A 16,076-nucleotide genomic window follows, 5' to 3' on the forward strand; every position below is an offset into this window, starting at 1 on the left:
CACGCTTTTTGCCATTAATTTTGCTTTTGCCTCAAATTTAGTCCCTATGAGATAAAAGATCATAAATAGCTCAAATTAGCAGGATCATACTCAGAATAAATATATAATTAATACATAAAAATACATTATTCTAGAGTGCTATCACAAATTTTTGTCAATTCCCTAGACATAATATTATCAGACATAAGACCCAAATCTTTTTCTCTAATAATACTCCAAAGGCGACTGCTTTGGCCACTAGCTAGCGACTTGGTTTTTCATGGTGACAGATTTGGGGACATATCTTAGGATGCCAATTTTTCACAAACGTGTGGCCTCAAACACTTTTCAATTTGTTATGGATAAAATGTGAGGTAAACTTAATGGATCGGATGCTCGTCGCCTCTCTATGGCTAGTAGAATTACTTTGGCTAAATTAGTAATTCACGCCATCCCAAATTATTTTATGAGGACTACTCGTATCCCGGTCTCTATGTGTAAAGAGATTGAGAAGCTTGCATATAATTTTATTTGGAGTTTACTTCTATAAATACGAAGCCAACTCTTGTTAGTTCGATGGATTGTTGCATGCCGCTTGGTGAAAGAGGCTTGAGAATTCGAAGTCTTACCAAAATCACATTTTCCTCCTTAACTTAGGGTTCCATATATTGGCTAATATAGAGGCTTTTAAGGTTTACATCCTTCGCAACAAGTACAACATGGACGGGTTGATTTCGAAGTCCATTGAGTGTACCAATTGTTCGTATGTGTGGCGCTCCCTTTCAAATGTTTGGTGTGAAGTTACAGAGGGTGTTGTTTGGTTTGTGGGTGATGGTCGTTTAATTAATTTTTGGAATTATAGTTGGATCAATGAGATTGGCCCTCTTAAGCTATATTACATAAGTCGGGAGAGGATTGATGAAATTTTTCGTCTATGCGATCTAGTTATTGGCCATGGCAGTTGGGATTGGCAAGGTCTCAAATCTCTTTTGCCTTAATCTATCCTTAATCAATTAACTAGATTGATGCCCCCTTACGACATTAGTGGCCCTGATACCTTTAACAACTTGCTTGGTGTTAATATTTTGAACCCTCAAAATTCTTGCGTAAAAGTCTAGAAGATTATTGCTCCACGACATGTACGAGCTTTCCTTTGGCTTTTTAGTCAATCTCACTTGCTCACTAATGGTGAAAGATGTCGTAGAGGTATAGCTGATGATGATTCATGTGTACAATGCGGTGCTCCGATGGAAACTACATTGCGCAATGTAAGAGATTGTTGTTTTCTTAGGGTGGGTTTGGATGGGTGATTAGGTGCGATGCGATGCGTTTAGTTTACTTTTTGTCTCATGCTACAGTATCGCTACAGAATCTAATCTCACCGTCACCGCTATTTTTACACTAACCGCAAGTAAACGCACTGCCTATCCAAACTCACCCTTAGTGGAGTTTGGTGGTCCATCTTGCCAAGGGATCTTTGGAGCTCTTTCTTTTCATCAACGAAAGAGGAATGGCTTAGTTGGAACTTTCAAGATGAAGGGAACATTACTATTGTCGAGGGAGGTTTGCAACTTTGTGCTCTATTATTTGCTGGTTTTTATGAAACAGTCGAAATGACTTCATTTTTAAACATACTAGCAATAACAATTGTACGGGCCCAATTTTACCCAGGCCTTAAACACAAAACACAAATAATAAAACAAAATTAAGACAAAAAGCCCAATTACAGACCCACAAGACACGACCCAAATAAAAACACAACAGAGGCCCAATACCCAAGCCCGAAAACCAAAGTCAACTTAGGGTTTCAGAAACAGAAACCCTAAGCGCCGTACTTGCTTCAGACCTTCGGTCTTCTGCCACCACTCGCTTCAGACCCATGGTCTCCGGGCCGTCGCGTGTCTGCCACTGTCGCTGTCACGTCGATTGTCGCCCATCAACCTTACGAAATAGAGCAAACACGCAAAGAGCAGCAAAAAATAATATAAAAAATAGAAACAAATCGGCTATAAAAAGCCGAGTATATTCTGTATTTTTTTTTACAACGAAAAAAATAAAAAGCAGATTAAAGATTAAAAAAGGTGGACTCCGGTGTTCTTTCTTTCTGTTCTTGAGCATCTTTCTTTATTTCTTTATTATTTTTATTGTTTTTGTTTTTTTACTATTCTTTTTAACAAAAAATGAAAATAAAGAAGAAAAGGAAAAGGGATTTACCGATTTCGAAAGCCTATCGCCGGAGACCGTCTTCGGTGTTGGAATCGGACTGAAAGGGGTACGAAAGGCCCCTCCTTTTTTAGCCTATTGGGACTAAAGGGACGAATCTTTAGAAGGGATCGAAAACGGGGTTAAAAACCCACCTTTTTCTCGCTAAGACCACCTATCGCGGCGGAGCCACGGTGTTGGTGACCGACGGTGGTGTCGAACGGGAAAGGGAGGAGAGAACTGAGAGAGTTCTCTGTTTTTTTTTAAATAGTATGAGAATTCTTTTTTTTTCCTTTTTTTACTATTTATACAGGCCACCATACGGCGCCGTTTTGAGCTTGAATATTATGACCAAAACGATGTTGTTTCGCCTAATAACCGAAAACCCGACCCGAATGAAGCCAGGATCCGCGTGTTCTAGCTCGGAGGGGCTATTTGCTCATTTAGCCCCTCCGTTTAAGCAGTATGGCCGCAATCTGGTCCCATTCAGAATTTTTTAAATTCGGCCATTTATTTTCGGACGTTTCATTTTAGTCATACGTGGAATGACGCGCATAAGGTTGGGGATAATTACCCAATCGGTCCCCCTCCTTCAGCGCGCATCACAGATTGATCTTTCGCCTTCTTTTATTTTTGATTTCTCCCCTGGGATTTTGTTTTGTTTTCAATTTAGTCCCGTTTATTATTATTATTATTATTATTATTATTATTAAAATAATTAGTTTTATTATTATTGCATTTATCATTATAATTATTATTTACCCATTTATACCGTTTTTAGATTTTGTTATACATATATACATACATATTTTTACAGTATGTGTACACATATAATTTTTCAAGTTTGTTTATATATATATATACCTACCTAGATATATATTATTTATGCTTTATACTTTATATATGTATACACATACTTTTACTTTTGTGAACACATACACATATTCATATATTTTTTATATTTTCATAATTTATATAGATACCTACATACTTTTAGATATATACATACCTATATCTTTTAGGCTTTATAATTTATATATACATAAATATGTATATTCGTTTTCATATATATGTATGTATATAAACTCACATATTTTTATAATTTATAATTTAAATATACTAATATACATACGTAAATATTTTATCTCTTATTATTCGTATTGTTATTGTCGTTCTATTTGATATTTATTTATTTATTTATTCATGTGTTCATTATTATTTTTAGGAAATGCTTTAGTTTTTTTTTTCATATATACTTGACTTTTTATTTTATGTATTTTATTTCTTTTTTTGATTATTGTTTATATTAGTTGTGCTTGTATCATCATTATCATTTTATTATATATGTTAATATTGCCTTTATTCCTACCATTTTATGTTAAGTTAATTTTATTTAATATGGTTTTAAAATAAATAAAATTTCGTATTTTGAAATTCGAGAAGATCGTGCCCTAACTTACGAGGTTTTGATCTTCACGACAAATTCAAATACATGAATCATTTCAAACAAAATTTTTAAATGTTATTGGGAACTAACAAAAGATCGTGTTCTAACTCACGGGACATGACCTTTTTTAAACTCGAGATAATCGAACTCTTTCAAAATAAATAATTTTTTTTTAGCATTCATTCTCGTATCGAGAATTTTAGATATTGTATCCTAACTTACGCGATGTGATTATTTTTCTCGAATAACGTAAAAATATGCTTCTCTCCCTAAATTTATACAAGTTTTTTTAAAATAACAAGGATTGTGTTTCGAACCTTTTTTAAAAAAAATTATTTTCAACATTAAGACATTAATTAATCAACTAGGTACTAATTTTAGGCATTACGAGGGTGCTAATTCTTCCTCATACGTAACCGACTCCCGAAATCATTTTCTTAAATTTCGTGGACCCAAAATCGTGTTTCAATAAAATCAAATTGTTTATTAAAAATAACCACTTCTCGAGGTAGCCCGATCGCACCTCATCAAAAAAGATTAGTGGCGACTCCCATTTTCGTTTTAATTTTTAAAATCCAAGTCGACCTCATTTTCACAAAAAAAATGGTGTCAACAACCATGAATACTTACTCTCAACTAGTTTTGCATGGGCTAGGAGTCTTGCAAATGCAAAGAGGAAAACTAGTCTTGAGAGCAACCATATCACTTGGAAGCATTGGCAAGTATCGCCTGAAGGGTGGGTTAAGCTGAACTCTGATGGGTTTCTTATGAGCCACTGATCTCGCGCAGCTATAGGGGGGTGATCCGAGGTCCATGTGGCTAATGGTTAGCTAGTTTTTCGGTGACAGTTGGAGCTTCTAATATTTTTCAGATAGAAGCAAGAGCAGTGGATGAGGGCCTTTTGCTTGCGTGGTCTAGAGGCTTTCGACACATAGAAGTTGAATGCTTTACAGATTGAGTTTGTTGGAAAAGGCTATGCTGCTGAAATTAATTTATTAGAGATGCGCTTGATCCATGATATTTGCAGTAGGAATTGGCATGTTAAATTTTGCTATATATAAAAAAGGGAGAGTAACAAAGTGGGAGACTGCTTGGCTAAAGCTGCAATGGGAGAATACAACCGGCTGCGGATTTTAATGAACCCCCCAAGCTACATTCAGAAGCTGCTGGATGAAGATATGCAAGTGCCAATGGATGCTTTGAAGAATTTTCAGTCTGCTGGCAGCTAGGCTTCTTTAGCTTTTCTTTATTGTACCGAAAAAAATTAATTATTTTAAAAAGTGGGATTTGGGGTTTTGGACAGTGCGGATCAAATTGTTTACGAAAACTACCGACTCCGTTATCTCCTCGGATATATTTTCCTTTTTTTAAACAAAAAGAAATCTTTTGATTCAAAACCAATTGATTAAAAATCACTAAAACTGATCGAGCTCTACAATGCTTCTCCTCCTTCGCCGTTGAGAAGAAACCCAAAACCATGTGCTAATAAAATGTCACATCCACTTGTGTGTTAGCTTTTTTAAGCCATTATAATTATCATTATATTTTAATAAAAGTAAGTGCGTGCCTAAGCCATTATAATAATCATAGTTGTTTTAATAAAAGCAAACAAGTGGCCGAAACAAAACAACCCACCACACTCATAATCATCCACCGGCTGTCGTATTGTCATCCATCGAAAAGACAGAAGAAAGAGAGATCATATAGCATTATTCTACAAATAAAAAGGAATAGGAATAGACTGGGGAAATCCGAGTAGGCAGCTAGCTGCTGATCAGTCGGTGGTGGTGGTTTCAGTTAGGTTTGTGAATGACAAAGGACATGCACTGAGCTTGGTGCTTGTTGTCAAATGCCAGGCAACGGATATAAGCATTGGGGTATGCCTTTTTGCACTCGTGAATTTCTTTCAGGACTTGAGAAGAGTCGTTGCACCCAAACATCGGCAGCTTCCATAGAGTCCAATACCTCCCATCATAGTACCCTGGAATGCTGCTATTCTCCCTGTGGACAGCCCCCACCTAACATTTTTAAAAGGAAAACCAGTTTTTAAACTGTTACAACGTTGAAAAATATTGATTCCAGGAATTGATCTCTACCTTTTATCATTTAATTAGACCTAGGTTAGCTGATTCTTAGAGGAAGTTACAGAAAATAAAATTATTATTACCTCATCAAATTCAAGACAAGGAATCCACCCTTTTTTCATCATGTAATCAATTTCCTTTGCAATCGAGTCATCTGAGAGAGGTGGAAGGTAAGAAAGCGTCTCAAACTTCTTGTTGTTGATTGGATTCCATGTCTGTTAAAATCACAAGGCAAAGTCAGATGAACCACATAATAATATTAGAACTGAAACCAATGACAGTACCTTCATGCAGTGGGTTCTTGAACCATTGGACACAGTTTTCCGGCTCCATGAAATAGAACCATTAGTTGGAACCAGCTTTGTAACATTGGTTTTCAGGCCAACAAAACCAGAACCAGCGATTGGTGATGCAAAGATTCCGGCAGACATCTCGGAGGCTGGATTTGGAGGTTGAAAGAAAATTGGGTAAGCTATAAAAGGAGTGATTGTGTATAAATGATGAGTAGAGTAGTTTATGTTGAGGTAATGGACATGGGAATGGAAGAAATAAAAGACAAAAGGAGTTGGCTTTGATGCCAGTAAGCTGATGTATAGTTTGTTGAAGGGAAAGCAAGTTGTTACTGAAAAGACGATTTGTTCAAAGACTGAAGGTATTTCTAATGCTCTTTAGCTTCGGTTTTATCACCAACTTCCCCGCAATTTTCTTTTACCATTTTATTTTTCACCACCCTTCGGCCGTACGTTTGGCAAGCAGTGAAAAGGGTGGGAAATTGCGAGCATTAGAAGCCAATGGTTTCCACTGAGCTGCTTGTGCTACAAAGTCCAAGACATTGGCATGGTCGCGTCAAAATAATTGAAATAATGAAAATGGATTTCGTTTTGAGTATTTAAATTAAGTAGGAATTTTGAAGTCGATTTTTATTACAAAGTTTTAAGATATTCAGCGATTGAGGAAATATGAATGAGAGAGTGCGGATTTTTGTAAACCTGAATTCATTCATTCTGATTTGTTGATATTAAGTAGTTGAACTCATATAGTATTTAGTAACTAACGACATCACATTCACAATGAATGCATGAATACTTGAGTATTGGATGGTCTGCACTTTTCTGGGTGGTTGTGAAGAAAGGCGAGACTTATGAATAATTTTCATTTTATTGCCTGCTTGCTTACTACCCAAGTATACTTCCAACTTACCACATGTCCTTGCACGGATGAGGGTATAACAATATTTCCCCTCTAGTTGAAGTCGAGAGGGGTGTTATAAAGTGACCCTTCTCAATACACCTCATTATGTTGTCCTTTCTTCATTTAACTACCTTTTTTTTGTGGATGATAACCTTATATGACAATGAAATATTGTGTTGAAAACTCTTGAGATTTTTTCATAAATGTACTTTGAAAATTATGTTTTTAGGGAATCGTGATAATGATAAACAATTGATAAGTATTAAAAATAACATGGTTTAATTTTATTCTTAACATGCTTTTGGGTGATTATCTGATGTCAATTGTGAATTTTATACTCATAATCCTTTACATTCATGTTTTAATACTTAATAGAGCACTTGGGAGTAAAAGGAGTAAAAACAAGCGAAAACTAGAGCGTCGGAGCAAGTTATAGATGCCACACGAGCTAAACCATTACACATGACCAGACCACACAGTCGTGTGACCCACACAGGCGTGTAATAGGTCATGTTGATTTCAAGAGATTACACACTGAACAATAAAAAATCGTAATTTTTAGATTTTTCAGGTATTTTATGACGTATATATGACAAAAATAAGAAGATAAGAGAGAAAAGAAAATAGTTCGAAAAACACCATTGACGCTGACTTTAAAGCATAATTTCGTCAAGATTGAATATTCCCAATTGATTTCTTAGGAAGTTATCATGAATTTTTTTATTTCTTTTGGTTATATTGTATCTTGGATATTTCTATTTTCAAGCATGAATTAATTTTCTAAATAACTAGAGAGAACAACCCTATGATGGATTATGTCATTTGATTTTTATTTTACGCAATAAATTTTTAGTTTCTTATTCTCAATTATATGTGCTTAATTCTTGATTTAATATTTCTAGATTATTAATTCATGTTCAATGTGCTTAAATCGGTGGTTGAAAAGACCCTGTTTAATAGTAGATCTTGCTAACTGAATGGAGTTACATGCAATCCTAGAAATAGAACAACATAAATTTATTGGATTAGAGTCAAATCTAATAGGGGAATCCATAGCACGAGTTAATGCGATAATAAGGGTTTTAATTATAAAGAAATTTCAATTAATGAACCTAGAGTCAATTGTTCTTATGCTCGAAAGAGATATTAACATAATTTAGGGATTTCTACGGATCAATGTGTTAAGTAAAAAAATTGCTTAATTTAGATTAATAGTAATAGATGAAATCTGAGTAGCTTCTTTCCTAGGTATTGTTTCCTTTCTTGGTTTTTATTCGATTATTTTCATGATTTGTTTTTTGCAGCATTCGTTAGTAATTAAATTAGTTAATTTTAGTTTTAATCAATCATTCAAACTATTTGGTTAAATAATAGAAAGACGATAATTACTAGTACTTGTAGTCCTCGTGAGAATGATATCTTTGTCCATTATAGTTATACTATTAATTGATAAGTGCACTTACCTTAGTCAAATTTTTAGTTAGTTTCATGAACATCTAGTTTTTGGCGTCATTACCAATACTATAATATTATGAAAACTTTATTTCTATTAATTTAGTAATTTTTATTTTTAATTAAATACTTTTTAAATTTAATTTTTAAATTCTGATTTTTCTTTTATTTGATTCTTACAGGTTCCTTTGGTTTATGACTGGAGGTAACCCATTGGAACCATTAGTTTTTTATAGTGAGATCAAAAAAAATGTTTGTAGAATCGAAAAGAGGTTTGACAAGCAAGGCAACGTCAACAGATTTTCATAAATAATCAAGAGCAAAAGGATATTACTGTGGAGATAGATAATAATCCTGTTAATTCGCAACTTCTTGCACGTCTTGCTCCTCAGACTATGTATGACTATGCTAAGCCCACTCTGATTGAGGCTGAATCGAGTATTGTCAGACTGACTATTGCTGCAAATAATTTTAAGATTAAGCCGAACACAATTCAGATGGTGCAACAATATGTTCAGTTTGATAGGTAGTAAGATGAAATTTTGAATGTTCATTTAGCTAACCTTTTGGAGATCTGTGATACATTTAATATCAATGGCGTTACTGATGATGTCATACACTTAAGGTTCTGTGACACACACGGTCTGAGTGAAGTCGCACGGTCTGGTGACACGGTTGTGTGACCCATATGTCCTTATTATATACCATTACGAAAACCACTCAATAAGTGCTCGTCCTTACATCAAAGGATACGAGTCATGCATACATAATCCATCATCCACTCAAGATTAATGTATGACATACTATGAACATCACAAGTGAATAAACTCATAAACGGATCTAGGATCTATTCTAGTCGAAACCTGTTCGATGTACTGATAGTCCAGCTAGTCACATCTATGTCTTTATCTTCTAGGAGTCATTCGCTCCGATAGCCATGGCAAGGTATCTCCCCACTTAGACTCGATAGGCGGCATATTAATTTTTCAATCGGCTTGTTCATTTCTATTTACACCAAGGATGTGTTTAGATTATATACTAATATATGTTGTCTTTTCGTTTTACAATCTAATCACGTAATATCACTTATTCTTAATTAAACACTATATAATCAGTGAGCCAATATTTACTTTCATTTTGCTTTGCGTTCAAAAACCGTTGAGGACAATATATGAAGATATTAATGAAACTAATAGATATTTTATTAAACCAATTTGTTCAAAAAATACAAGTACGTATAAAAGAAATCACTACACTAAGGGCACTATATCCAATAGTTGGAAACTTAATTCTACTAAAGATTTTAATGAAAATTCAAAGGATTTTTGCTAGGATTTATCTTTAATGAATGAGAGGGATGAAATTGTAAGATAATGAACTTTTTCTTCTCTTTTCTTTGGTTGACATGAAGAAGAAGGATGGAGAGTTTCTCCATCTTTCCATAAAAATATCCTATTAATTTAATGAATAAAAAATAATTTAATTTAATAAAAAAAATCTATCTAAGATTAAAACTCAAATGCCATCAAATTCAATGGCTCTAAATAATGCGAACTTTTACCTAGTTTTCTTATTTAATAATTCTATAATTGTCACTTTGAAAAGTAACCCTTTTTCCCTTTAGAATCTTTACAATTCAGCCTTTGAGTGACTATTCACTTTTGGTGCAGTTACAATTCTAATCCTTCTACTTTTTCCCATTAATTCAATTTTATCGTTTTATATTTTAAATTCACATTTTGACCCCTACACTTTTCACAACTTTACTATTTATTCTATACATTGGATTAATATCTCTCAATATATCAGTCTTTTCAACTTCCTTTGATATCCAACTATCTTCTCTTTTTTCACTACTAAACCTCATTTTATTTACTCTAAAAAATCTACGAATGTATTCTAGAGATAACTCTACCTATGATCTAGGGGTTTTAGGGATGTTATAGGAACTAATTTGAAAAATATTAAAAAGTGTAATGAAATTTGTAAACAAGTGAATTTAAGAAGGAAATTACCGTCTGAAAAATGAATCAAATAATAAGTAAAGAAATTAGTGAAATGGAATATAGTTAATAACAAAAGTAATGTGAACATAAATTCTGAGTAAGCGCATGAATGTGACATATTAGTTAGTGAGAATGTGAGAAAAATGGAAGAATTAAGTATAAGCTTTCTAAAAGAAAGATGAAATTCTATTGAAAAAGTGATATGTGAAGTGAATTATAAATAATATGATTTGTAGTGAAATGATTCATAAATAATTAAGAAAAGTAAATAAGTGAAGTAATTAAAATAATAAAAGTCTATCATAAGTGAATATGAGTGAAATTCAATAAATTAATTGTAAAGTATATAAGAAGTGAAAATTAATGATTAAGCAAATGTAAAAGTGAAAACGAAAAGTGATATGTAAAGTTAGTGAAAGAATGTTTTATAAGTGAATGAATTGATGAACAACGTGAAGTGGTTATGAAAATATGTGATATGGAAAAAAGCAACATGTAAAAGTGTATATTTGAATATGAAGACCAAATGTGATGAAAAAATAAAAAAAATGTTCACAAGTGAATAAGATAATGTAAAGTCCCTAATAAATAAGGTAGAACTAGTGGGAATAAATGACATGCCATAAGAATACCCTCAACGCACTTAAGTGTGACCTGCACTATGATACACAAGTTTGATTAGCACTTTAGCGTTCCAATGTGATTCCGCACAACCTTCTCTGTTCTCAATCATTTACTAACGGCCAAGTGAAGTAAGTGGTAAGTGAAGATTTTTAACTTTAAGTTATATTACTTTAAATAAGTATTTGATAAAGTAATAATGAAGAGATTACGATATGAAATAATTGAAAGAATGTGTTTAAAATGAACTTATATTTAATAGTAAGATAAGTATAGAGTTTATATGAGTACTTACTAAGCTTCTATGAAACTTAAGGCATTATTTTCAAACAATTAAATTGGAGAAAGAGATTGAGAGGAAAGAGTTCATGTTAGGATCGACCCGATTAAGCAACAAGAAAAAAAATAGTGGAATAAATTGAGAAATTGAACACACAAATTTAACGTGGAAAAACCTCTCCAAAAAGGATAAAAATACCACGGGAAAAGATAATTTTACTATAATGGCAAAAAAACGAAGAGTACAAAAGATGGAGATAAAAACTAAACCCTGAAAACCCGAAAACAAAGAACCCTCAAAACGTAAACACAAAATTCTTTAAATATGTTATGAGTTCTAATCTCTAATGGGTGTATTTTCTAAGGTTGTAAAAGAACCTCTTTATAGGTTAAATTAGTAGGTCAAATAAACTATGCTAATAAATGCCAAATATATTATACTAATAAATACTAAATCTTCTAGAAATAAAATAAATTTTGTTTAACTTGACTTGCAAGCAATCTCTTAGAATTTGGGTCACACAACTCTGACAGTTCACGTGTGGCAATTTAGGTCACATCTCATAAACATTGCAAGGTTTCTGATGTATGGACTTTAAACTATGGTACTAGTGTGGCATGTACTTAGGTATTCAAACTAAAATGAAAGTGTTCAAATAGATAGTGCAATGACATAAAGATAAGTTGTGTTTAAGATGAAATGTTTTGAACCTTTGTGGCATATTTGTTGGAAATTGAACATAAATGAGTTGTATGATTATTTGAATTATTTTTAAGAGTATTTTGAGGTCTAAGAATGATTGAGGATGATTGCAAATGATTAAAGTATGAATTGGTATGTTTTAAAGTGTCATTAAGCTTGATTTTGGCTCCCTTGTATCCAAGTCTCGATACTTAAGGTCTAATTATTGATACTTATAACTTTGAACCTAAAAATCTATAGTAACAAGCATAAGCCTTAATACTTAAGGTGCCTTGTTCTAAGAAAATGTTGTTTTAAAGCCTTGAAAGGCTTTTAAATGACTTTAGAATGCTCCCACCTCATATTAGGATCCTCTGAAATGGTTTTAAGCGTCATATAAGAAAAAATAAAGCTTAAAACATATGTGAAAATTGAGAAGTCTTATAGGTAATTGAATGTAGCATCTCTTGCTCGAGTTAGAAACTAGACTCGGGGTGTTGCATCTACACTATGTTTCATTCGACTACTAACTTAAGCATCAAAATGTGCTTTAGAGAGAAGTCCTTTAGTGACCACTAATCGTGTTTCTCTCTTTATAGATATTCTAAAGTTCCCATAGTTTGAGATAAATCAGATGGTCTCTAATCTAGTTTATTCACTGCATCGGAAAGGCCTTGTTCATGTTTAGAACACCTTCTAAGACCATATTCTTAGTTGATATGCCACATCAGGAAGACTTGGTCATGCCGATATCGTCCTACGAAATCATCTTAAGGCTCATTTGTAACACTCCTTACCTGAGCCTAATATTTGATCCCAATAGGAAATGTTACATTCAACCATCAAAGCTAATTTTCAATTCACACTCATAATTACAACTCTTTTTAGTTAAATATGAAATTTTAAAACATTCCCAAACTTAACGAAGCATTTAATCATCAACTTACTCTCTAACATCATTTAAAATAACATATACTCAACCATTATCATTCGAGTATGAAGTCATTACCAAAAGTTCAAAATGTTCAAACTTAAACATAACTCAACTTCAAGTCACTAAGCAACTACTCAAAATACACTAGACCTAACTTTAGTTCTTATGTACATGTCATACTAAAAACCATAATTTAAACATAAAAAGGTAGTTATACTCTTCAAGGCCCAAGGTGACGTGATTCAAAACGAGTAGAATCTCAATCCAATCTTCTCAAGTTTAACCTTTAATCTACATGTAGAAATTAATAACACGTTACAGAATTGAATTGCTTAGGTTCCTTACCTTTCCATTTAGTATATGATTATAATTTGAGTATATCAAATTAACATTAAAGTAAAATTTATCATTACACATAAATATTAAAGTTCATAGATAACTTACCAATTCCCATTTTTAATTTAGCCTTAGTAAACTCTGGTGAACTATAGCTAGATAAGTAGAATAATAAATCAATCGCACAAAAGATTATATAAATAATGAATGAATAAACAAAATTGCACCTTTGGTGCAATAGCTCATGTATACTAGAAGCACAAGTGTGCTATGCACATTAAGCGCAAGATGCATATTCTTAAATTCAAATGTGCGCAAACAGAATTCTTAATGGCATGCAATTTGTATCCAATTAGTTTAAACCTTGTTTATTTGAGTCATTTAATATCATAATTAATTATAGGCAAAATTTCATAATCTTAGATCATAGTAGCCTTTCCAAATCACATATTAACAACCATCTAATCAATTTAAATAATTCGACTTTCAAAATAAGGTTGTCAACTTGAGTACTAGTTACTAAATTTTTTATGTCTAAGTCCAAAAAAACTAAAATCAAGATTCATTAACTTTTTTAGAAACTAGACTTAATAATACTTCATCCATAAAAATTTTAGTATTTAATTCCTTACCCAACAATTTTTTAAAGTTACTTCAGTGTTGTTGCCAGCAATGTTTTTTAAACCGGACTGGTGGTTGAACTGGTCAAGCTATCGGTTCACTGGTTTGACTAGTCTGATCGGTCCAACCAGTTCGATTAAAAAATATTAAAAATTTGTAAAAATAAAAAAAATAAAAACCCCGGTTCAATCATCGGTTTAATTGGTTCAACCACCGGTTCACAGTCTAATTAGTTCAAAGTCACTTTTCGAATCGATCCTCCAGCCAGTTCTCGGTTCAACCTATTCGACCGGTTGATTTGGTTCAAACAACACTGGCTGCCAGGCAACTATGACCTTTCATCACTTAAAAGTTTTTGATGAATTTTTAAAGTTAATTTTTTGTTGAGACTTGAATATGAACTTTAACCCTTTCAAGCTTTCAATATTCATACTTCATTTATTAATTCTTTAATTTAAATATTATTCTAAATCATAGTTTATAAAATTTCTAACTAAATCCAAGCATGGTAAATAAGAGTTCAAAAAAGTACGTACTTTACTTTAGCTTGAATAAGTAAGTTAAGCCTTCTTCTTCCTTCTTTCATTCTTTTCCTTTCTGGAGACCACTTTTTCCATTTCCCTTCTCTTCCTCTTCATTAAGAAAGAAAATCAAAATACATATCCAATATCAATTTCTTATCTTTCTACTTAAAATAAACATGAATACATGATGAAAATATGAGTTTTTCACCTTGTCTTCTCAACTACCTCTCAGTCACTAAACTTTCTCTCACTTCCAACCATGGGTTATTGAATTAAGAGGTGAATCTAAGCAGGGCAGGTAGGGGCTTTGGTACCCAAAAATGAAAAATTTTCATTTTAGTCTTCTTAGAAATAGAAAAATTATAAATTAATATATAATCAAATTACATTTTAGCTCCTTCAAAATGAAAGATTTTCAATTCAATTCTCTTCTAAATAAAGAAATTATAAATTAATATATAATCAAATTACAGTTTAACCCCTAAAACTAAAATAAAAACTTTTGTTTAGTCCATTCAAAAATAGTAAAATTATAAATTAATACATAATAAACTTATATTTTAATGAATGAAAAAATTATAGTTAAATATCGGCCCTGCTAAAATTTTTCTGGATTTGCCCCTATTTAAATTCTAACATGTAACTAAAAGTGTTGGAAGCTACATTTCATTTAGAATTTCATGAGAAACAAAAGGTTTTGGTTACATTTTTTATTGATTAGATGAAAGAGATGAAACAAGATGAAAAAGAGGAAGTCTTTTTTTCCTTTGTTGCCATGGGTAGAGAAGATGTGTACATAATTCTATATTTAAAAAAAAAAAATCTAACACAGATAAAAACATCTACTTAGATTTGATGGTCTAAATTGAATTTTTTTTTACTTAATTTAATGGTCCAAAAGCATTCAAGAGTACACTAACTTTTTCTTTTTTACTCTTAATACATCTTCTTGTTAATTGTCTATTTTACCTTTTATAATTTTTTTATATTCATCCTTGGACGTATGGTCACTTTTTGATATAATTATACTTTTAACCCTTCCACCTCTATTTCTTTACAATTTAGTCCATACATCGATTTAATAAATTAAAATATATCATTTCTAATGACTTTCTTTGATGTCCAACTACATCCTTTAATTTTTATCGATTAAATGCAATTCATTACTAGAGAAATTTTCACTAAATATTTTTCCGAAATAGTATTATTTATGACATCAGAGATTTAGGGGCATTATATCACCTATCACGTCGAGATCATCTCAAACATTACCATCACTAAAGTTTAACTTTGAGAATGTTCTACCTTAAGATCATCTTTGAGACTTCGGATGTTCATTTGCAAACCCAGACATCTTATTCGAGATCACCTCAAATGTTGCCATCACTAGAGATCATCTTTGAAGAAGGTTCACCTTTGCTTGTTAGCATCCCTCCTATCTTTAGATCCACTTCTGTAGGTGTTATAGTGTGAAAACTTTTCCGCCCTCAACATTTTGTATATAAAATTACAGTCAATTTTTTTGAATTAATATCATATTAGTATTATTAATATTTTTTGGTACATTAAAATTATTACTTTAAGAGAAATATTTCATAAATATGAAAAATAATGATATATTAATAGAAATATGATATGATTATCTAATAATATTAAAAAGATATTTTTTTGAACGAATATTAAGAAGTTATTAAAATGATGTGAAATATATTTTCCGT

General features: G+C 32.0%; 1 protein-coding gene across 1 annotated transcript; it reads right to left on the reverse strand.

Annotated features, from left to right (window-relative positions):
- Window positions 1-5,203: 5,203 nt before the first annotated feature.
- Window positions 5,204-6,392, reverse strand: LOC107927040 (ribulose bisphosphate carboxylase small chain clone 512). Its single transcript, XM_016858011.2, has 3 exons — window positions 5,997-6,392; window positions 5,796-5,927; window positions 5,204-5,646 (listed from the first exon to the last, which is right to left on the reverse strand). Exons 1-3 carry the CDS (start codon window positions 6,141-6,143, stop codon window positions 5,422-5,424), a joined length of 504 nt encoding a protein of 167 aa, XP_016713500.1. The 5' UTR covers window positions 6,144-6,392; the 3' UTR covers window positions 5,204-5,421.
- Between the last annotated feature and the right edge of the window lie 9,684 nt (window positions 6,393-16,076).

This window comes from Gossypium hirsutum, chromosome D03 (assembly GCF_007990345.1).
Source record: "Gossypium hirsutum isolate 1008001.06 chromosome D03, Gossypium_hirsutum_v2.1, whole genome shotgun sequence".
In the NCBI taxonomy this organism is placed as follows: domain Eukaryota; kingdom Viridiplantae; phylum Streptophyta; class Magnoliopsida; order Malvales; family Malvaceae; genus Gossypium; species Gossypium hirsutum.